This window comes from Aspergillus foveolatus (genome assembly GCF_047715535.1).
Source record: "Aspergillus foveolatus strain CBS 279.81 unplaced genomic scaffold BDW70scaffold_33, whole genome shotgun sequence".
NCBI lineage: Eukaryota > Fungi > Ascomycota > Eurotiomycetes > Eurotiales > Aspergillaceae > Aspergillus > Aspergillus foveolatus.
Window position 1 is genome coordinate 110,596 of NW_027396097.1, and position 21,658 is coordinate 132,253.

General features: G+C 51.8%; 8 protein-coding genes across 8 annotated transcripts; 3 read left to right on the top strand and 5 right to left on the bottom strand.

Annotated features, from left to right (window-relative positions):
* Positions 1–29: 29 nt before the first annotated feature.
* BDW70DRAFT_161080 (uncharacterized protein) lies at positions 30–968 on the bottom strand (the record flags this gene model as incomplete). Its single annotated transcript, XM_073740940.1, has 1 exon — positions 30–968. The coding sequence occupies one exon, from the start codon at positions 966–968 to the stop codon at positions 30–32; it is 939 nt and encodes a 312-aa protein (XP_073594832.1).
* Positions 969–1,347: 379 nt separating this feature from the next.
* Positions 1,348–6,768, bottom strand: BDW70DRAFT_161081 (THADA/TRM732 family protein; the record flags this gene model as incomplete). The annotated part of the gene is made up of 10 exons (XM_073740941.1): positions 1,348–2,175; positions 2,226–2,848; positions 2,900–3,040; positions 3,088–3,602; positions 3,648–3,958; positions 4,009–4,237; positions 4,286–4,525; positions 4,575–5,535; positions 5,583–6,544; positions 6,614–6,768. The coding sequence occupies 10 exons, from the start codon at positions 6,766–6,768 to the stop codon at positions 1,348–1,350; spliced, it is 4,965 nt and encodes a 1,654-aa protein (XP_073594833.1).
* A 276-nt stretch (positions 6,769–7,044) lies between these two features.
* BDW70DRAFT_138578 (protein transporter TIM23) lies at positions 7,045–8,205 on the top strand. The gene is made up of 2 exons (XM_073737244.1): positions 7,045–7,753; positions 7,816–8,205. The coding sequence occupies exons 1-2, from the start codon at positions 7,160–7,162 to the stop codon at positions 7,837–7,839; spliced, it is 618 nt and encodes a 205-aa protein (XP_073594834.1). The 5' UTR covers positions 7,045–7,159; the 3' UTR covers positions 7,840–8,205.
* Positions 8,206–8,736: 531 nt separating this feature from the next.
* On the top strand, positions 8,737–11,425 carry BDW70DRAFT_138582 (putative protein kinase). The gene is made up of 3 exons (XM_073737245.1): positions 8,737–9,136; positions 9,199–10,699; positions 10,751–11,425. Exons 1-3 carry the CDS (start codon positions 9,125–9,127, stop codon positions 11,296–11,298), a joined length of 2,061 nt encoding a protein of 686 aa, XP_073594835.1. The 5' UTR covers positions 8,737–9,124; the 3' UTR covers positions 11,299–11,425.
* A 265-nt stretch (positions 11,426–11,690) lies between these two features.
* On the top strand, positions 11,691–13,922 carry ilv3 (dihydroxy-acid dehydratase ILV3). Its single transcript, XM_073744693.1, has 3 exons — positions 11,691–11,864; positions 11,943–13,348; positions 13,412–13,922. The coding sequence occupies exons 1-3, from the start codon at positions 11,797–11,799 to the stop codon at positions 13,777–13,779; spliced, it is 1,842 nt and encodes a 613-aa protein (XP_073594836.1). The 5' UTR covers positions 11,691–11,796; the 3' UTR covers positions 13,780–13,922.
* BDW70DRAFT_72808 (lysophosphatidic acid acyltransferase LOA1) lies at positions 13,923–15,261 on the bottom strand. The gene is made up of 2 exons (XM_073744694.1): positions 15,143–15,261; positions 13,923–15,075 (listed from the first exon to the last, which is right to left on the bottom strand). Exons 1-2 carry the CDS (start codon positions 15,171–15,173, stop codon positions 14,066–14,068), a joined length of 1,041 nt encoding a protein of 346 aa, XP_073594837.1. The 5' UTR covers positions 15,174–15,261; the 3' UTR covers positions 13,923–14,065.
* A 472-nt stretch (positions 15,262–15,733) lies between these two features.
* On the bottom strand, positions 15,734–17,979 carry BDW70DRAFT_138585 (putative MFS transporter; the record flags this gene model as incomplete). Its single annotated transcript, XM_073737246.1, has 3 exons — positions 17,215–17,979; positions 16,902–17,148; positions 15,734–16,845 (listed from the first exon to the last, which is right to left on the bottom strand). Coding segments are annotated over exons 1-3 (1,682 nt in total), but the record flags the coding sequence as incomplete, so codon positions are not given.
* Positions 17,980–18,542: 563 nt separating this feature from the next.
* Positions 18,543–21,617, bottom strand: BDW70DRAFT_138586 (uncharacterized protein). Its single transcript, XM_073737247.1, has 5 exons — positions 21,446–21,617; positions 21,273–21,377; positions 20,537–21,207; positions 20,267–20,488; positions 18,543–20,216 (listed from the first exon to the last, which is right to left on the bottom strand). Exons 1-5 carry the CDS (start codon positions 21,452–21,454, stop codon positions 18,692–18,694), a joined length of 2,532 nt encoding a protein of 843 aa, XP_073594839.1. The 5' UTR covers positions 21,455–21,617; the 3' UTR covers positions 18,543–18,691.
* Positions 21,618–21,658: the final 41 nt, after the last annotated feature.

Below are 21,658 nucleotides of genomic sequence, written 5' to 3' on the forward strand. Positions count from 1 at the left end.
ACCAGGTGCACTAATATCTCGCCGGTTTATCACCAGTGTATCTCATCGTCCCTTTGAGCAGAGTTTTGGACATTCGCTGAATCTTCGTGACTCTTCCACTTCTGAGAATCCTGCTGCTGTCCGCCGCTACTATCATTGTTGTTGTTGCTGCCACTGTTCCACTTGTCTTGGGACGCATTATTCTTATTCTGGTTGCTGTGAGGACTCCAGCGGCCTCGTCCTCCGCTACCCTGCTCATTAATCTTGCTATCACCCCATGTATCTCCATTCGAACCAATATTCCCCTTCTGCCCATCGACCGGCGCACCCTGCGTCTCATTTCCTCCCTTCTTAGACCAGGTGTCGCCGCCGCCGTTGCTCTGACCCCAAGTATCATTCTGAGTCTGATCACCCCACTGGCCATCTTTCTTGTTACCCGCAGGCGCAGCAGGCGCAGAAGCAGGCCAAGGGTCCTGGTCCTGCTGATTCTCAGATTGCCCATATTGTCCTCCACTCGTAGGCATAGCAGCTGATGCCGCCCATTCCTCCTGCGTAGTCCGTAAAGACCCAGCCCGTGAGGGATTAGGCTTCCTCGAACTCCTTCGGGACTGCGCCTCTTCCTGCTTTTGGTGTTGCTCATGGTCTTGCGTCTTCTTCCATTTCTTGCCTTTCTTGCCCATAGCTTGATCCTGGGTCCTACCCAACGAAGCCTCGCGCGGACCTGAACGAGCACGACTTCTACCACGACTTGGAGGGCGATTCTGGGTACGGGCTTGGGCACGGCTACGAGCCTGGCTCGCTCGTCTCGCTCGTTCCATTGTAGCTGCAACGGCCTTTAGCTGTTGCTCTCGTTCTCTCTGGGACTCGATGCGAGCTATTGTGAGTTCTTTCTTGACATTCGCGTGGAGATAGTAGACGTAGGATGTGCCCCCTGCTATGGAGCCGAGGACGGCGATGATAATGATGGCTATTATTGTATTCTCGTTCATTTTGGTGTTGGCAGTATAGCGCCAAGTAGAGTAGCTGAATACAATAGATGAGAAGGGACAGTTTGGGAGCTCATTTGATCCGCTTGAAAAGGCTGCTCTGATTATTGAAGATAGATATGTTACGAAGGCATTATGAGAAAGGGAAGAGACAGTGGTGAGGAGTCTTAGATAGCTGGCAAGACTGCAAAGGAGGGATTGAACGGATGTGTTAGAGTATGGAGAGCACAATCAAAGCAAGAGGGGGAGGTAGTTGAGGTAATCGACCATCGATTGAGCCTATATCAGCATACCACACTGAGCAAGAACAGAATACCTCAACACCGAATCGGTCTATTCTAAACTTTTATCTATACTCACGTAGTCAAGCATTCAAATCACATCACGTCCTAGAAAGAGCCATACCGATCCTCTCCAAAAGATCAACATGAAGCAGCCCTAACGTTCCAGTTTCTAGCAGCCCTCCCAACTTCTCCTTGAGGACACCCTGAGCATCAGCACCTAACAACCCAGAAGACTCGAGCTCCTTTGAAGCCAAAACACCAGCAAGACTAATTACCCTCACACCAAGTGTATAAGCCTCAGGTTTCGCCATCCATCCCACAAGGCCGTCCTCACCATCAGGGCGAGCAAGGATATCTGAAAGACAGTCCAGACCGTCAGAGACCCAGGCATAGAGCTCCTTCAGTAGTTTCTCTTCGCACGCGGCCTTATCCAACCGTGTCAGAACAACCGACCACAGGTCAATCTCGCGGACGGATTCGATGAACAGATTCTGCTTTTCCTCTTCAAATAGGACCGTGCTCTCTTTTCTGATCTCAGCTGTGGTTTCTGACACGGGTACGAAAGGCTTTCTACTACTGGAGTCACCGACTCTCGGCTCCAAGCCAAGAATATAGCGTGTTGCCCTGGTGAAAAGGAGCTTCGAGCTGGAGAAATTATCCGCGACGAAAGTCGCAAATAGCTCGCTTGCATTAATGGGGGACAAAGCCACTGCCTTCTGAGGCGAGACGGAGGAGTACGAGAGAACGTATGAGGCGGTTGAGGCGGCAATGTCCCGTAATTCTTCGTCGTCATCATTGAGCAGGTCATATAGAATGAGGTATATCTCCAGTAAAGTTTGATCGACTCGTGGGGGTTGCCCTGGAGGACGATATGCTCGCGCAAACGCGGAGATGGATGTTGCTGCGGCGTAGCGGGTGGAAAATTCCTGAGCCTTGTCAGTAAACTCTGATTATCTAGTTGGGAGTATGCACATACCGTTTCTTCAGCCAGCGCAAACCTAAGCCGTGTTGCCCATTCTCCGACCTCGGTTTCCAGAATCTCATGTTCCGGAGTAATGGACTTCAGGCCAATGAGACAGCCTTCCAACTGCAAGTTCGCACCTGCTCTGTCTCTGTTGAAACCTTTGCTAGTTGAACCAATCTTCACCTGCGCGGCCAGGTCTTCCCAAGCCAGCGCTGGTATCAATGCTGCATCTTTTGTCTCGAGTGCAACCTGAAGATATGATGCAAGGTTTGAAATTGCAGGGATCTTGACTTCAAAGGGAAGCTTTCCGACGATTATTGAGGCGTAGAGCCCGGCTAATAGCTTGGTGTATTCTTCCTTGGCTTCAAATGTTTCGTGCAGCCTTTCCAGAAGCCATTGGCAAGCGTTGGGATCCAGAGTGGCAACTTTCTGTAAAAAAGCCTCTAGATTTTCGGTATCACCCTTTGTAAGTGCTTTCAAGGTCATTACCCAAGCTAGTTCTCTGCGAAGGAGCGAAAACGCGCGTGTTGTGCTCAAGGTAGTGAAGAAGGGGTTGCTGGAATCGAATACAAAGTCCACAGTGTCGAAAATATTATACGTGTCGAAGATATAGTCTAGAAGATTCACGGTTTCACCTGTCATAGTCAGACAGCTCGCTCGCGGGTAATAAAAGACGGCACCCTTACCTTCGGCACCAGATTCAACACTCCTTTCAACGGCATCACTAAGCATCTCTAGAAGGGTTGTTTGAACAAATGGGGATCTGGCCAGCGGGTACGTCGCTGCAAAGACTGTCTTGATGAGCGACTTGGTTGCCTCAAGACGCTCTTTGACATGTTAGAAAGAGCCTGATCATATGGGAGAGGGCGCATACCGTTCCACAAAGCTGAAGGTGTAAATGCCAGCCGGCGGAGTGAATATCTTATGCACAGAGACTCTCCATGTAGGTAATTTTCGGTCTCGGCGTCTCTCGCATTGAGCAGTGACTGAATATCATGTAGGATGTTTGATCGATCCAACAACGAAGCATAAACTCGAGCTGCATGCTCTCGGATACCCCAGACATGGCTCTTAAGATGCTCCCGTATCAGGCCAAGTAACTTAGCGTCATCTGTATCCGCAGCATTGGGAATCTTTTCAGCAATCAGTTCCAGGGCTGGGAACACTCGCTCGGTAACCATAGCGCTATCGGCTTTTTCAGCGCCAATTGCTTTCTGTGGCGGGACAAGTAGGTTGGAGAGTAGTTGTACAAGTCCGGGATACTTCTGGAACGAAATCCGCGCCCCAGGCTCTGATCCCGATTTGCCTCCAAATCCCTGGTAATCGGTACGACACATGCGATTCATCAAGGCGCGGAAGAGCATCAAACCAGAGTTTCGAAGTGCCCATCTGGGCAAGTCAGAAACGACCTAGAAGTGATGGAGTGCAACTTACATTGGTGATCCCATGCACTCCGCTGAGAGATTTAATGCTGGCATAAGGAAGTCTTCGGTGTGAGGCCCAAGTCTGGCGTTCGTAAATGCTTCTCGAAGACAATTCATCGCATGAACCTGAGGCAGCTCAACTGTTTGATTGTGTGCTTCAAGTTGGGCCGGTATGTAGGCTACATTTTGAAGCTCGCGAATGACCTGCTGGAACAGCGGGCCACCAGGGTTTGACAACAGGATTCCCCCGACCAAAGCTGGCAGTCCGGCCGAGCGACGGGTGAGTTTAGACGCCTTCTCAAAAATAATCTTCTTCGCTTCCTGCATAAGATCAGCAAGGTAGTCTTGCAATGACCTCCCAGTAAACTTACCTGATACCAAAGAAGAGGAAGGGCGGAAATCTCGGGGTTACTTGATTGACCGCATCGCTGGCAGCACGCCGCGAACGTCTGGGCGACGGTCGAGAAAGCTCCTCTGTGGCGAAGCTCTGCAAGTTGAGTAAAGCTGCTCTTCCCAATCTGCTCATAGTCGGCTCTTGTCAAGCCAGATTCTCCCTGCGGTCCGTAAGTCGCGTTGGATAGTGTCGCATGCACAAGGAGACTGTCTACATTAGAATTTACATGACTGCGGAAGTTGATGTCCACTTACCTAGATTCCCGGAGCGCACGCCACGAATAAGAAAGAATATCCTTGGGGCCAACTTTAAGGTCCTCAATAGGCTCAGCGGCATGGCCTTCCGGAGAGTCAATGCACAGCTGAGGTTTTACTTCCTCCCATATCCTATCACACAGTGATGCAATCCTCGTATGAATTGACCTCCAGTTCTCAGGGCTATCGGACCCTTCACGAGAAACCAGAGTGTAGAAGTTCGGCGAGGAGATAATGTACCTAAAACACGGTCAGTCAAGTTCTCATAAGCCCATTCGGAACTTCATACCGTAAGGCTGAAAGATAGCCGTGGAGAGGTGCATCACGCAGAGAAGAATTGAAAAGTCCTTCTGAAGAGGACAACTTGCCCTCAAGCTTTTCCAGGATCAGCTGGACGACACCCTGCTTGGTTGTCCACCACTTGGCGTGTCTGGGATCCTTGGCATCTGCTATCACAAAGATCAAATGATATAAAAGAGCAACTGTATCGGCATGGTCAGCTCTGCTAGTATTGCTTGCCAGAATTTCCGCCTTCGTCAGGGCATTCAATAGATCAGGCTCCCCGTTACTACGTCCAGCCGTATCGAGAAGCACCGATCGCGGAAACAGCTTCAAGATGTTCAGAGCTGCTATTCGCACTTCGTCATACGGATCCATAAGAAGATCCACCAGTAACCTCAGAAGCTTTGGTCCAAAAATCTCCATGTGGAACTTCCATCTGACTTGACGCTGTTCGGGCTTGTTAGATCCTGCCCCAATATAGCGCTCATCTAGACCTGACTCGATGACAAGATACAATGTCTTAACTGCCATGATATGACGGTGATAAGAAGCCGTTGTTCGCAAATCTGCCATGAGGAAGTCCAGGTAGCTCTGCAAACATGACCGGGTCTCTGCATCATCTCTGATGTATACAATCGGCTGCTTCTTGCTTAACGTAGTTCGGGGCTCGACTGGATTTTCAATGTTTGCAAGAATCCCACCCTTCAAGCGGACAATCAATCCACGGACCATGCTCAGTATTTCTCCCCTAGTACAAGGGTCAGACTCTGCATGGAGAGATGGCAGGCTTTTTATGATAACCCTTATAGCAGCCGAAGAAAGCGGTTTCGTGGTTGATGGTGCCGTGATTAGTAAAGACAGTGCAGCCATCTTGATGCTGAAGTCATGGTGAAAAAGAAATTGGCCAATGACTTCACTCTTCAACACCAGCGGTTTTTCTCCTTGTTTCTCAAATTTAGTGAAGTAATCTAATGAAGTCAGCATTGATTCCATAGTCGGATTTTTTGGTACTTACGATCTTCGTGGACCAGGCCGATTTTCTTCCCTAGTTGCAATGAAGCGAAAAGGAGAGTCAATTCATCCGAAGAAGAGTTGCTCATATCACCGGCAAGCAGGCTCTCCAAGGGTAAAGTCCCTAAAAAGTACCGGAAACCAATGGTACTGATCCCAAAAAGACGTAGAAGTATTTGATTAGACAGTTTCTCTACAATCTCAAGGTTTTGTAATAGGAAATATTTGATCGGTTTCACCCAGGAAAAAGCAAGACTATCCTTCTCTTCGGTAGACAAGGCAGAATCAGTCGACAATTCGAGTCTCCGAAAAAAAGTTGTCATTACTTCACCACAGGACGCCGCCAAATCCAAAGCTTTTGCGCGGTTCAGGAGCCCCAGAAGAAGAATCTGAACAGCCGCTTCCTTGGACTGCTCATCTGATGCTGCTTGCTCGGGCGACTGTTGTAAGAACCGAGGAACGTCTATTGAGGTTATCCGGCATTCTTCTTGCAGCACAGTCGGCCATCGCTCGGAATTGCGCAAGAGCCAGGACTCTACCAGAATAATCAGCTCAGTGGGAAGTATAGCTTTTTTATGCACCAATGTCTCGAGCGCAATGATAGAAGCTTTGACTCTGGATCGAGGTTCGCCGAATAAAATGCTGGGAAGAACGGCCTCCACAAAATCCCTCTGGATCGCAGTACATCCAGGCTCGTGGTGAGACTTAGCCATAATCATTGCTAGAGACTCCAAGACCAGTTTCATAGGCTTGGGCTTTACGTCCTTGAACCGGGACAAAAATCCTTCAAACACGGAGACCAGAGTGTCCCGAGACTGAGCTAGCTGTCGGGTCTCCGGCCGTTCTGACACAAACGCCGTGTCAAGAAACGAGCTCAAAGCATTGCATGCAGCCGTAGTATGGCCATGAGAGATGGACGCTGAGCAGAACGTCTGCAGCAGAGAGCTGAAAACATTCTTCGTTTTCCTGCAGATGCTGTCAGAAACATGTTTGCCGTACGGAGGTCATGTAGTTTATACTAGGATGCAGTCTTACTCAACATTATCGCATGTTAGGGTGAATTTCACTAGAGCACCCTTGGTGATTTTGTCTAGGGTGGCTTCGGGCAGTATTTGTATATCCTGCGAAATCTGCTCCATATCTGTAGGCCCGGCGCTGGCCTCAGCGCTGAAAACTGGTTCTGTTCCCATGACTGTCACCATGCAGCATGCCCGTATGAATGAGCCGGTCGATAGCGACCAAATCCACCGAACAAGTTGCTTTCCGCAGCCCGAATCCCCGCCATCGCTCGATCGTATCTCTTTTTGCCGCCTGTGGATTCTTTCCAGTGGACCCACCAAAAAGGTTTAGTGCCGGCCTATCCTTCCTCCGGGCAGTCCGCCCAGCCGGCTGGTCACGGGACTAACTCGGGAAGTTTTTACTCTGCGATTCCTCAGATTTCGAATCCAGGCGAACTCGGAGGCGACGTTGAAGACCAGCAATACCCAGCAGAAGCTGTACGAGCAACTTTCATCCTCTTTCCCCGTTTTTCTCTTCGAATTTGTATTCTTTACCTCTTAATTCATTCCGATTCAGCCCAAAATGTCCATCTGGGACTCGCTCAGCGGCCGCAAACAGGCGAAGGGTGCAGACGGCTTTGACGCATCTGCTGCCCCAGATGCCAGCTCATTCCTTTCCGAGGTTGCCATTCCCGACCCATCGCAGCTTCATCCTCTAGCTGGTCTGAACCAAGATACTCTCGACTATATCACACTCGAAGACTCAGCGCTTGACCAGCTTCCTGGCTCACAATCTGTTTTACCGTCGCGAGGATGGTCGGACGACCTCTGCTATGGAACCGGAACCACCTATGTCACAGCGCTCGCGATCGGAGGAGCATGGGGTTTGGCTGAAGGATTGAGGCGGACACCAGTGACCGCGCCTCCCAAGATCCGTCTCAACGGTGTGCTGAACTCGATTACACGGCGAGGACCTTTTCTTGGAAACTCTGCGGGTGTGGTCGCAATGGTATACAACGGTCTCAACTCTTTTGCCGGTTACGCTCGGGGGAAGCATGATGCCGCGAACAGCATTGCTGCCGGCGCCGTCAGCGGAATGGTCTTCAAGAGCACTCGTGGCCTCAAGCCCATGCTGATCTCTGGTGGTATCGTGGCCAGCATTGCGGGAACTTGGAGTGTAAGTTTAACCAAACCAGATCAACATCTCGCTCGCCTGCTCCCTAACTAATGTCATTGCAGGTCGCCAAGAAGGCTCTTCTGTAAAACACGCTCATGTCCGACGATATTTCGACGTCCTCTTTACTCGTCTGCAATGTTTCGGTCAAGCGGGGAGGTGATTTAATCTATATTTCTTCATATACTGTGTATTAGAACGACTGCCTTGCTTTTCAAACTCTCCTCACTCTGGCGCTCAACGCATACTTCTACAGCATTGTCCATGGTTTTGGGAAACGGGCATGGTAATGGGTTTTGTTAAATTTCTTGTACATATACCAGACTCCTGCGTTTGTGTTCTTGCTGGCGAAAACTGATGCAGGTTTCGGTCCGTCTTACCAAGCGCCTTAATGTTGTCAGGAGCATCAATCAAAATCTGAAAGCAAACCCATTAGCCCTTCTAGAACGCTTCTAGAATTATCAGTACTCAAGATCAGGGAGCGAACAGCACATGTTAACAATGGACGATTTCTGGGCCTCCGCCAAATGGACGCGTTCGTCTGTCTAGCCTTGCTCGTCAGTTTTTCTATTCTTTATGCTCGATTGCAGGTACAAGGCATGAATTTATGGATCTCGAACGCTGTTTATAGCGCTTCTCGTAATAATCGATGGTCCAGACACTGCCGTATGCAACTATGCGCAATCTATCGCTAAAACGAGCCCACGGTGTGCTATCATGCAGCTTTAGTGCATACAAATATCGGATTCGATAAACCACAATCACGGGCCTCTCCCGCCGCATCGCGACGGGCCTCAAGATTGGCAGGGCAGTGGTCCCGAACAGGCAATCGACTTGCCTTATCTAGTACATTATTCAAACCCTTTTCTCAATGCGGGGACCACTAAGCCCAAACCGGGGAGAGAACCGCTTGGAACAGCCCGCATTTACGTCGTCAAGGCCAGAAGAGGCAGAAAGAGAATCAGCTGACCCCGCTGTGATGGGCCAAATTTTCCTGCTTCAAGATCAAGTATGCAGGCGTTCAATCTAAACTACGACGCCGCTGGAGCTATTAATATACGGGCGTAATATTACTCCGCGCAGAGCATTACGTCGTCCCTGTCGCTGCTGGGTTTGATTTTGATTTGATTCGGGCAAATCTCGTTGCCCTGGACCAGCCCCCAACTTCCTTCCTGCCTCGCCCTGCCTCGCCCTGCCAGCGCCTCCTTTGGCCGCCTTTGTTGCTTCACCTTCTCTCAAGCGGGAGAATTCCTGATGCGCTGAGACGCCACGGTTCTCCTCTCGCCATTATTCCATCCTGAAGGCGCTTTCACCTTCAGCGCCATCTTCTGGGTTTGACCGAGGGTTCGTGCGAGATTCCCCGATCTTACCCGCATGGTATCGCAAGTATGGCTCCGGCTTCGTTAAATGACGTTTTACCGACGGAAACGGTCATCTAATGGATGCAGCTCTCCAGGCTCCATACTCGTTCGATGGTTTATCCAGAATCTCCTGCACCGACCGAGAGGTCAGGGTCCGTCGTCGTCCGCCCCGAGTTGCCCGGGTCTAGCGCGACGGCCGTTTCGAGTGACAATGAGCTTCATCCACTATCGCCCGTGAATCCAGACCCTGACGGCCTCGATGCTGGGTCTTTGTGCACGGAAAATCAATCGCCAGTTTCGGTCAAAAATGCGACGCACAAAGAACACCATGCTTCCGGCTTGCCTGCCCTGCAAATACGGACGGACGTCTCGAGTGTCTCGTCGAGTGCTCATCGACTGAGTCCCCATCGCGAGGCCGACTTCTACGTCCATCACAGCACCTCTGCCAGCAGCCTACCGCATCGGACACCGAGCCTAAGGACATTGATGGCTCCAAGTCATAGTGGGGGTTCCTTATCTCCAGCTTCTCTTTTGTCGTCTCCTCAACTAATAGCCATGGGAGATATTACACCTTTACCCTCGCCTATTGGTGGCGCGTCGCCTTGGCGACTGCCTGCACGCCGTAACTCGCAGTCCTTGTCTCGGACCTCCTCGGTGGTTTCAAGGACCGGCTCAAGCCTGAGCCTGCGTCCCAGTGACCCGTCGCAGTCGTCCTTGGCCGGAGTTCCGGAGGCACGCTCGCGCGGCAAAACACCCGTGATCGCGGATAAACCGAGCAATGATAAGACTCTGGAAACGCCTGCCGTTCCGAAACACACGCGCAATCGTAGTCTGAGTGAGTACGTTCCGCCAGGGCGAAATGTTGCCATCAAACCTCGCCCCGTCGCCGTGTCCGGGACCGGCGCACCGCTTGGAATTACCTCCTCCTCGAGCACGGATTCCAAATCGAACAACCTGCATCGGGAGCAATATCTCGCGATCCATCGAGGAATTGCTTTACCTACGGTTCGTCCGCCTTCGCCACCGCGAAGCAGTGGGTTCGGTGTAAGCGAAAATGAACCTGTCGTCATCCATCATTCCGACTCGCATGGTACGGAGGAGTACTATTCGGTGCGCTCCATTCGAACCCAGCAGCCCCGGCTGTATCGCAAACTCCGACAACTCGGCCATGGTACTTTCAGCCAGGTATCTTTGGCTGTTCGTGTAGAACCAGAAGGGGCGGACTCTGATCATGGTCACTCTGACGCCGTATCCTCGACCCAGAAGCTAGTTGCAATAAAGATCATTGAACACGGGCCAGCGGGTGGAGCCGATGAGGAGCGACTGGAGGTGTCCCTGAAACGCGAGGTCGAAATCCTCAAGTCTCTGAACCATCCATCCCTTGTACAACTGAAGGCTTTTGGCAGCGACGAAAAACGCGCCCTCTTGGTTCTGGACTACTGTCCAGGCGGCGACTTGTTCGAAGTCGTCTCGAACAATACTAGACCCCTGACTCCAGGCCTCATTCGACGAATTTTCGCCGAGCTGGTGGCTGCTGTGCGCTATTTGCACGAGCATTATGTAGTTCATCGTGATCTCAAACTCGAGAGTAAGCTCTCCACCCCTTCCCGCTAGAACAAAGCTGACTGACGGCTACCAGACGTTCTCGTCAATCTCCCCAAAGAAGCTCTGCAGAAGATCACCGATTGGCGCACTTATGACCGTGCAGTTGTAACCTTGAGCGACCTGGGTCTCTCACGACGTATACCTGAACCCCCTGAGAGCCCTCTTCTCCAAACCCGCTGCGGAAGCGAGGACTACGCAGCACCAGAGATTCTGATGGGTCAGCAGTACGATGGCCGCTCCACCGACGGCTGGGCGCTAGGAGTTTTGCTATATGCGATGATGGAGAGCAGACTTCCTTTCGACGCCCTTCCTGGAACCCGAGGCGATCCTGCGAAACTCCGAGCTCGAACTCCTCACCGTATAGCACGGTGCGAATGGTCCTGGTACCGGTACGCAGACAGCGACGGTGAGTGGGATCCCGAGAAGGGCCGTGGACTTAAAGGCGCGCGGGAGTGTGTCGAGTCGCTCCTGAAACGAAACACAAAACGCAAGAGCCTCGAAGAGATCGCGGCCATGGAGTGGGTGAAGGACGCGATTGACGTGCCTGGCGGGTTGAAGCGAGGCGATAAAGAAGTGCCATGAGCTGGTCTCTCTGTCTTCTTTCTGTAACTTAACTTCTTTTGCTGTGCCTTTTCTTTTCTCTTTTTTACTTGTTTTCTGTGTTTATGCTACGTATGACGCATGCATGATTACCAGATCGGCGGGAATGCCGAATGCTTTATGAGACTTGGCTAGATCAATGTTATACCCTTAGAATTATAACTCCTCTGACATAAGTATAGATAGCCCTATATGCTACAATCCAGCATGAATAAGATCGACCCTAAACGAGCCATAAGCTCTGTGTGGAGACTCTTACTAAGATCGCGCTGTGATTGGCCACCGGGGAAACGATGGCCAACTCCGGCCCCGACTTCGCTGCGAGCCTGCGGAGAACTTCAGATCTCCGGCACTTCCTGTCTTCTTTTCTGACTCTTTGCTCGCTTCGAATCCCGAGAGTTTTCTTGTCCTCTCTCCTACATAAGCTCCTGGCGTGGTCCGTATTCCCAAAAACAGTCAGCTGTGATCGGACCCACGACAATGCTTCTCTCACAGACTCAGGGCCGCCTGCCCTCTGCTCTCCGCAGCCTGGCCAACAGAGCTGCTATGTAGGTCACCTCCCATTGTACATCTAATCATTGGTTCTACGTCTTGATTGTACGTCTATTAACTGAAAATGCGCCCAGTCGTCCAATCTCTACTACACTCCCCCGCCTAAAAGCCTCGCCAAAAGACGATGAGCCCGTCCTCAACAAGGTCTCCCGCCATATCACACAGCCGGTGTCCCAGGGTGCTTCCCAGGCGATGCTGTACGCTACGGGTCTTACCGAGGCCGACATGAACAAGGCCCAGGTCGGTATTTCCTCGGTCTGGTACAACGGCAACCCTTGTAACATGCACCTCCTCGACCTGAGCAACCGTGTCCGTGAGGGTGTGCAGAAGGCTGGCCTTATCGGGTACCAGTTCAACACCATCGGTGTTAGTGACGGAATTAGTATGGGTACCAGTGGTATGCGTTACTCGCTTCAGAGCCGTGACCTCATCGCCGACTCCATCGAGACCGTCATGGGTGGTCAGTGGTACGACGCCAACATCAGCATCCCCGGTTGCGACAAGAACATGCCCGGTGTTCTAATGGCTATGGGACGAGTCAACCGCCCCAGTTTGATGGTTTACGGTGGAACCATCAAGCCCGGCTGCGCTTCCATGCAGGGCAACGCCGACATCGATATCGTCTCCGCCTTCCAAGCCTACGGCCAGTTCATCAGCGGTGAGATCAACGAGCCCCAGCGCTTCGACATCATCCGCCACGCCTGTCCCGGTGGCGGCGCCTGCGGTGGAATGTACACTGCCAACACCATGGCCACGGCTATCGAAGTCATGGGCATGACCCTCACGGGCTCCTCGTCCAACCCGGCCGAATCGCAAGCCAAATACGACGAATGTCTTCGCGCCGGTGAAGCCATCAAGCGCCTCCTCGTCGAAGACATCCGCCCCTCCGACATCATGACCCGGCAAGCCTTCGAGAACGCCATGGTCGTTGTCAACATCACCGGCGGCTCCACCAACGCTGTTCTCCACCTCATCGCCATCGCCGATTCCGTCGGCATCAAGCTCACAATCGACGACTTCCAGGCCGTCTCTGACCGCACCCCCTTCCTTGCAGACCTCAAGCCATCCGGCAAATACGTAATGGCCGACCTCCACAACATCGGCGGCACCCCCTCCCTCCTCAAATTCCTCCTCAAGGAAGGCGTCATTGATGGCTCCGGCATCACAGTTACCGGTGAAACCCTCGCCAAGAACCTCGAGAAGGTCCCCGATTTCCCCGAGGACCAGAAAATCATTCGCCCCTTCTCCAACCCCATCAAGGAAACAGGTCACATCCAGATCCTGCGCGGTTCGCTCGCGCCGGGCGGTTGCGTTGGTAAGATCACCGGTAAGGAGGGAACCGTGTTCACGGGTAAGGCTCGCGTCTTCAACCACGAAGACGACTTCATTGCCGCCCTGGAGCGCAAGGAAATCACCAAGGATGAGCAGACTGTCGTTGTGATTCGCTACACCGGTCCCAAGGGTGGTCCCGGTATGCCTGGTATGCACTCTCTAACAACCTGACCCTTCAATTCTCATCAAACCTGCTAATCCACCTTTCTAGAAATGCTCAAGCCTTCAAGCGCCCTCATGGGTGCTGGCCTCGGCCAAACCTGCGCCCTGATCACAGACGGACGCTTCTCCGGTGGTTCGCACGGCTTCCTTATTGGACACATTGTCCCAGAGGCTGCCGTCGGTGGGCCGATTGGTCTCGTGCACGACGGCGACGTGATCACTATTGATGCCGAGAAGCGCGTTTTGGACCTCGACGTTGACGAGGCGGAACTCGCTAAGCGACGGAAGCAGTGGGAGGCTGATAAGGCGGCGGGCAAGTTGCCCCAGACCGGGTTGAACTTGCGCGGGACGCTTGGAAAGTATGCCCGGAATGTCAAGGATGCTAGTTCCGGGTGTATTACGGATGCTTTCGATTAAGCGGCCTTCGGGTCTGGGTGATGTACAATCAATAGTTCAGTTTAATAGCCTAGTTTAGCTTTTGGTTTGTAGGTTGGTCTTAGAAAACAGAAAAGCGTTTCTTTTTCTTCATTACTATACGTCAAGGCGTCGAGGAAGCATTAATGAAGGACGATGGTCCATGTATGTAAAGTATGAGTGCCTGAGCTAGAGCCTATACAACTTGTACGCCGGTAAAACCCATACCATATCCAATCACGTAAGGATATAAAATGAGAGTGCACCATGGATTAGTCCATGATAGACTTCACGCCGGATGCATCTTCCTCCACTCTTCCAAGAAATCAATCTTGTCAGCAACCCCCAAGCCAACCCGCTTCACCCGGCCTAACCTCGCAAGCGCATCCCCGACCGTATCCAGAAGGTTCTTCTCGGTAGGGCTAAGGTCAATTTCCACCCTATCCCTCGAAGAAGCCACTCCTCCTTTGGATGCACTTACCTCGTCTAAAAGATCAAAGTAGTTAGTATCGTAGTTAGACTTCTTCATTTTCTCGGTCATGCCGTTGCCACTACCGGCCATCGTGACAGACTCCGCGATGCGGACGCGGATGCAATGAGTTGGTTTACTGAGCAGGGACCAAAGGAAGCCAATATAATGGCCCGGTATTGGGGTGACAATATCCTCAGTCTGGTAGCGTATGTAAACGGGGAAGATCTTCGACGTAGATCCGATCTTCGTCAACGAGGGAGAGAGCGGGAGAATGCCGCGGCCGTTGGTGGTGGTACATTCGGCAAAAGTGACAATAGGGCGACCGGGATATTTGCGCTGTAATTCGGAAAGGGAGGTGGTCTTCGCGTTCCGCCGAGGAGCGTAGTGAGTCTCAGGCAAGTCGAAGGCGCGCAGGATCGCTTCAAAGAGCGAGATCTCCTCCACTTCCTTGGTGGTCGGGTATGACGCCGTGAAAATCGGATCGAAGATGGCGGCGAGGTAAAGTGCATCAATCGGAGATGTAAACGAGGCTGCAATGATAGAGCCCGGGCCCGGAAGCCGGGATTGCTGCCGTGAGAGGTGGCCTTTCCTCACTCCTTCAACTTGCAAGTCAATCCACCATATACTAGGTACCGCCAGTATAGACCATAATGCGGCTTTCTTTCCAAGCGATCCTATTGGCAGCCACTGCAGAACGGCGAAGTAAGCCATGAAAAAGAAAACGAGAAACGGGAGACGGATGATGAAGAGCAACGCCCGGATCAAAAGTGGACAGCAACCGGGCGCAGGTTGCAGCGGAGCGGGCAGGAAGGGAGCAATTCCGGACCCTGCAGTATTTGTCAAACTGGACATGGTTTATAATTCATAATAGTGGCATTCATGTAAGTCCCATACCTTTGTCGCGGAACTGCGTGTATCTCTCCATTACGAGAGTCAAATATGATTCAAGGATTGTTAATGAGCGTAGGTCCTCGGTGTCGAATGTAGACCAGTGTTTCAAGTATCAGCGAGTGTCAATACAGAGAAAGAATGTCGACAGTATGGGTAGTATTGTAAATCGATGAGTGTCAGGAAGCGACGAAGCTTTGCTGAACGGCCATTTCACGATGGGGTTTTATTTGGTCCCCGGTCGGTCTTGCAATTCTTAGCTCCCGGAAAGGAAGGCCTGGTGCAAACTTTGCAAGGTCGGAAGCAGCAGGTAACAGGTGTTGTCGGAAGAAAGCACCGGTGGGACGTGGTTGAAAAGCGATTCTCAACTGTGGATTGTGAACAGCTATCGCTATCGCAACACTAATGTTTGTCGCTGGAGGCTGACATGTGAAATGTTGCCTTGGTGCCTGAGGGTTTACCATGACCTGGAGTATAAGACGTCCACTTCTCAACAAGATTAGGCGCCCGGAGAACATCAGTCGCATACCCAATAAATAACATGATAATTGACAATCCAGTCTAGTTGGTATATATAACCTAACCCAGTCCAGCCCGGCCCAACGCCCCTATATAAACGAAACGCCACCTATATACAGAAAACCACATGAATATTATATATTCAAGAAATAAAAAGGATCCATGCTCAGCAATATCAATCACCGTGCTCCTCTAACTTCTCCACAGCCGGCGGCAACTCAAACATCCAAATCGACACACCTACAAGACAAAACGCCGTCGAGGTCATCATCCACGCAAGACCAACCCACGCACCGCCCCAATCCAATCCCACTTGAAAGACCGTCGTAATTGACAAACTAGCAATCACATTGCCGACTGCCTGTAACACCTCAATAACAGTGAACAGTCTCGCTGTCTCCTCGCGCTTCACTAGCGTGGTGATCAGCGAGCGCGCTAGATACGCGAACCCAGACCCGGAGGTCTGCACGATCAGGCTTGGGATCAGCATCGCGATGCTAGGGGAGAGACCGATCCCTAATGTGCCAACAGCGAGGAAGATAATGCTTGCGCGGGCCAGAGTCAAGTCCTTCATGTTCGAGTTCATGCCGCGCAGGACGTGCTTGGAGATGTAGGGGATGATGAAGAGGAAGAGCGGAATAGTGAGGGCTGGTTTGAAAGATATTAGGAGATTCGCTTGGGCGATGGTCCAGTTGTAGCGGGCTGAAATATACTGCACCAGGAACCAGGAGGAGCCGCGGCTGAGGCGATAAACGAGGAAGGCCGTGAGGAGAAGGAGGACGCGCTTGGTGCGGAAGATGAAGGCGTAGGGGCTGAGGTAGGATCGGGAAAGAGTCGTCAACGAAGCAAAGAATGAGCGCCGTTTCGGTCGGTTGAGGAAAGGCATGTCAAGATCCTCGTCGTCGCCCACGGGGTCTGCAACGAACTTCTCTGACGAGCTTGAGACTTTGGGCTCATTCGTAGATGACAGCGGGTCGAGTTCCATCTCGGGAGACTGCTCGAATGTACGAGGCGTAACAGCATTCTTCGTCTCAGGTAACAACAGCGCCAAAAAAGCGCCCACGATCACAATACCCCACCCCAGTATCAGAGGAAACCAAGGATTCATGGTCATTAGCCACGAACTTGCAGCGCTGGAGACGAAATCGGCAGCCATGCTCGCGACGCCGAATCGGAAGAACATAACAGCCCTAAATCCGTTAGCCGAGTCCGGGGTATCCTTGCAGACAAACTTAGCGAGTCTTACCTCTCCTCCTCAGTAGTAACGTCTGCCATCATCGTAAAGATAACGGCAATAGTAACGACCGGCCCACCCCCGAAGAAAAACGTCAAACAGGAAGCCCACGTAGCCCTCAGCGGGAATACATCATCAAACCACATAACCACAAACATGATCACGCAGTTCAGGATAAACCCCGGGATGCCGAGACAGAGCGTTTTCTTCCTCCCATAGCGGTCCGCCAGCAGCCCGTATGGCGCAGCCAAGATGACACCTAGTCCAAACATCAGCATAAGCGCCCCATCCGCACCTCACACCCAGCCAGACGAGGTCAACATACTCAACATCCCCTGAAAAAACTCCATATATCCCGTCACAGCCGCGATCTCGCTCTGCACCTCCTTGAGCTTACAGAGCTCCTCGGGGACCTCTCTGTCAGGACCAATCTTGGTGGGATCAGCCTGCGCAAAGTACTCGCGGCAAGCGATTGACTCGTAGATCCTTGTCATAGGACCTCCCGCCATCACGAACCCGACTTCCACAGCAAGGACCATGGCCAGTAGCGTGATCATCAGTCGCGAGCGAATCGCGCCGTTGATGACCACGCTTTCTTTGCCGCTGTAGCCATTTGCGCGTGCGGAAGACTGAGAATGTGAGGGACCGTGACGGATGCCATGGTGATGTTCCTGAGGTAGGAAAGGGACGTCTTCTTCGCTGTCGTGTGCGTCCTGGTACGGTTGCTGGTGCTGGGAAGTAGGGGACATTCTGGGTCCCCTATAATGCTCCAGGAACCTCGTATAAGGATAGATTGTTTTTTATATATAGCCGTAGACAATTCACCTCATGAGACAGAGATGATCAGGAGAAAGAGCTGGATACGTCCATCGAAGACATGTAGATGGACACCACAGCAGTTCTGACAGGAGAGAAGAGAGGGGAGAGGGGAAAGAACATAAGGAGCCGAAGCTGACTGGGCGAAGCAGAGTAAACGAGATGAGATCCAAGGCAGAAGCAATTATAAATTCACAGGGCTATAAGCAGCTCAATTGGTAGTCAAACAATAAAAATGATACAGGAGGCCAATAATCATCAAGCGCCGGTCAGGTAAAATCTAAGCCATGATCTGCCTTCCATAGTTCGAGTCGTTTGGTGGGGGAGGAAAAGGGGCAAAGATGCGCAAGCAGCCCACTTAAAACAATATCATTATTCTCTACCCTTACTCTAGAGTAGCATAAAAAAGCTCTTCCCGGTTTTATCCATTTAGAGTGTTTGTAAATGAAAATAATGGTCTACTTAACGGCTTTCCCTGCTGCCATATTGAATGGGATTATTCTTCAGCTCGCGCAGCTCCTGAATTTAGCAGCCAATAAGAGCATGGCCTGCGCCCCCATTACGATGGCTGAAACTGGTCTCAACTCCCAACTCGAGTCAGGGTTGCTTTAGGAGTACTCTGGACTCGTACTCCTTGGAATCCTGATGATCAGCACTAGTAGCACTGCCCTCGGGAGAAAAACCATCCATTTTTCCGGATTTCAAGGACGTCAAGTTCCGGATGATTCCGGAGGGTTAGGTACCAGCTTGGGAGGCAGCCAAGATTGATAATCGACAGTAGCCTACAGACATAGGGATAACCATGTTCCTGATCTTGGAATCCGCCAGCTCATTATTGTGATATGTACTCTGAGTACGTATTGTATAGGATCACTTATAATACAATTGCAATTCGCAAATGTTTGGCTCGCTTGGATATCAACAGGTCTAAATACAAAGGCGTCGCTCGGGCCAGCCACGGACGCCCGCCCGCTTAGGCATAGTTTTCAGGAATCGTCAACTGGCAGAGACGAGCCTACACCGTGGAAGCCCGCTTCCTCGAATAGAGCGCCGCGTGCCTGTACGGCTGCCGAAATCTCCAGGAGAAACTCGTACAGGATCACAACGTTGGTCAGGACGTGGCCGAGACTTGCGGTCTCAGCTTTCGGTTTCCGCTCCTCTTCGTCCGTGACCGCTACCTCTTGATCTGCTGGAGATGGCTCTTGCGCGCCGTTGTCAGTGCGGTCATTAGATGTACTAACTTTGCTTTCTGGCAAGAACGGTGCCGCTAGGCGCTTGCGCAGCTCTTCTGCGGCAGAACGAGCCTCAGAGGCGTCGCGGGGAGGAGGCGAGTGGATTTTGTTTACCGTAACCTCTCTTAAAGGCGACCCGAGGATGCTGCGCTGTGGCGATGTCAGGTTCCGCAGGTCGCGTCTGCCACGCGGTGTCCCTTGATCAGAACCCTGCTGCGGCGTTTTCGGTGTGTTTGACGAGTATCGTTCCGTACTGCGGAAAGCAGGGGTTCCGGGATTCTGTTCTGCCTGACCGGTACGTTCGTCGTCTTCGTGCAGCAGGTCTCGGCGTGCGGCTATCAAGATATCAAAATCTTCGACCTGCTTTCGCCATTCCTGGACTTTGTCGACAAGCCTGCGTAGGACGGCCGTAAGCGTTGGTGTGTCGGCGGGAGACCAAGTGGGTTCCTGATACATCCTATGAACCTGGTCGAGTATATCCGTCGAATTATCATCACCTGAACCGCCATCGGACTGTACATAGTTGTACTTTGCAGGATCGACAAGTAACCATCCGTCAAGCGCCATCAGGTGCGAGGACGCAATGCTCATTAGAACTTCCGTCAAAGCCAGATTCACGATCACGGTGTTAGTGAAAAATGTCTCTAGACAGCCCAGCAGCTCGCGAACAATCGGATCTTCTTGGCGAATTTCACATGGAAGAGTTTCCGAGCCATTGTTTGGTGGGGGAATGGCCAGCCGGGACTCAAGAATCCACGACGCGTCCTTAAGATAATTATCGAATGACTGGTCTAAAGTTGGCTCATCCATGATAGAAGTCGCCATTGTCAGTAGGTGCCCTACTTCCGCGTTCAACGCCCCGACCGTCCGTTGTTTGGCGGGTTGTGTGGGATTAGTCCGAATTAAGAAAGTCGAGAACGAGGAATATCGTTGTAGGATGACGGTGAGCAGCCGCAATGTGGCTAGAACGGTCTGCCGGTTGGGCGATTGAAGTCCAAGAAGGGCCAGGTCTCTCAAGTTGAATAGGGATGGTGACGGTCGAGCTGCTTCTTGCGAAAAGGCAGCAAGGACATCTAGAGACTTGCGCCGACTGGCGGACATGTCCTCTTTCTTCTCGGGTGCTTGTACATCTAAGCCAGAAGGTGACGCGAGGAGGAAATGTAGAATCCTTTGGACCAGGTCTTCCTGATCGACTGAAGCAAGAATACGATAGAGATAAGTGAGGACTGCAGCTGTTGAACCGCCCTCAACATCAGACGACTCTAGCAGCGAAGGGTATCTGACAGGCCGAGGTTAGAAGCAACATAGATGCTGAGAATCAGGACTTACAGCAATTGTTCAAGGAATAAGACCTGAAAGTGGTCTAATAAGGTGGCAACTACTTCGGCTGATTTGCAGTGATCGATGGTGTCTTGCCAGAACAAGAGGTAGGCCATAAACGAATCCATTGATGCGCCAAGCGCGGGCGGCAGCGCTGTTTCCTGATGCGCATGATCTGAATGTGAAATGACATGCGGTACCACGGGCTCCACATCCAGACTAGAACCTAGACTAATGAAGAGTTAATAAGGCCAATTGATGAGAACTGGCAACACTTACCTGCCCAACTGGCTGTACAAAGCACCTAGCCCGGTTGCCATCAGAGTCGCCAGATCACTCTCGATCAGCCACCGCTCTAAATCTTTTGACCGCGACGCCGTCTCTATCAGGTATAGCAGCCCGGTTCTCGCGAAATCGCCCGCTCTCCCCGCATGATGCACCCATTCCACCAATAGGTAGAACAGCGGGAAATCATCCGTCCTCATCGTGCCCGCAAACTCGACGCTACCGGTACTTTGCTCCTCATCGTCCGTCCGGGGTGCAAACCAGGCAGGGAGAATACTAGGTTGGAGACGGATATTGTTCGCAACGCCAAACAGCAGCTCCACTAACCTTCCTTCAATATCTGCCGATTTTTTATCGGCACGACGGACGAGGTCAACCAGTGAGCGTGCAAAAAGCCTGTTATCGACCACCCCGTCAACTTCCGAATCAATAAGGGTGTTGAAGAGGACCATTGCGGAGCGGAGCATGGCCTCATCGTAGGATGAAAGAGCAAGCTTGGTCACGGTAACGAAAATTTGAGAGGATGCGGCATAGGCGAGACACGGGTGAGGAGCAGGACCACGAGATTCATCGCTCAGGACGGAATTCAAGCGTTCAATGCAATGACGCGCGTGTACGATGGCCGCTTGCTCGGCGGCTGTTGAATTGCTAGAGCGCCATATTTGCTATCCAGGGGCGGAAAATGTTAGCATCTTAGCTAAGGGTGTGCATTTAGAATCGGGCCACTGACCTGTAGTGTGTTACATGTCCGCTTAAATGTCGTCAATCGCTCTGTGGGGGAGGTAGCTCGAGGGCTCTTCGACAACGAGCGGGAGCCGCCTATAATCCGAGACCACTACGTTCGATTAGGAGAAGCAACATAAAAGACGCGCAACGCGTGCATCTCAGGGGTATCCAGCATACAAAATCCATCTTTGCAGTGGCCACGGCATGATACTTCCTCGCAGGAAGAAGCACGAGCAGGAGATGGCTGCTGAACAAGAGATAAGAGGGAGAGTGGAAGTACTCCGAGTATGCGGCATGGTGTCCCTGAGACCGAAATTGGTTTAGTGTGAGAACCCAGGTCCCATTGGGATTAGTGTATTTACTCCTACAACTGAGAGTTATACCTACCCC

Bases quoted from the DNA above. Each gene is read 5' to 3' on its own strand.
- BDW70DRAFT_138578 (XM_073737244.1), top strand. From the start codon at position 7,160: ATGTCCATCTGGGACTCGCTCAGCGGCCGCAAACAGGCGAAGGGTGCA. The intron at 7,754-7,815 runs GTAAGTTTAACC...ATGTCATTGCAG, and splicing joins GCATTGCGGGAACTTGGAGT to GTCGCCAAGAAGGCTCTTCT.
- BDW70DRAFT_138582 (XM_073737245.1), top strand. The intron at 10,700-10,750 runs GTAAGCTCTCCA...GACGGCTACCAG, and splicing joins TCGTGATCTCAAACTCGAGA to ACGTTCTCGTCAATCTCCCC.
- ilv3 (XM_073744693.1), top strand. From the start codon at position 11,797: ATGCTTCTCTCACAGACTCAGGGCCGCCTGCCCTCTGCTCTCCGCAGC. The intron at 11,865-11,942 runs GTAGGTCACCTC...AAATGCGCCCAG, and splicing joins CTGGCCAACAGAGCTGCTAT to TCGTCCAATCTCTACTACAC. The intron at 13,349-13,411 runs GTATGCACTCTC...CCACCTTTCTAG, and splicing joins GGGTGGTCCCGGTATGCCTG to AAATGCTCAAGCCTTCAAGC.
- BDW70DRAFT_72808 (XM_073744694.1), bottom strand. From the start codon at position 15,173: ATGGAGAGATACACGCAGTTCCGCGACAAAG. The intron at 15,076-15,142 runs GTATGGGACTTA...CAAATACTGCAG, and splicing joins CACGCAGTTCCGCGACAAAG to GGTCCGGAATTGCTCCCTTC.
- BDW70DRAFT_138586 (XM_073737247.1), bottom strand. The intron at 20,489-20,536 runs GTAAGTGTTGCC...ACTCTTCATTAG, and splicing joins TTGTACAGCCAGTTGGGCAG to TCTAGGTTCTAGTCTGGATG. The intron at 20,217-20,266 runs GTAAGTCCTGAT...TCGGCCTGTCAG, and splicing joins TTATTCCTTGAACAATTGCT to ATACCCTTCGCTGCTAGAGT.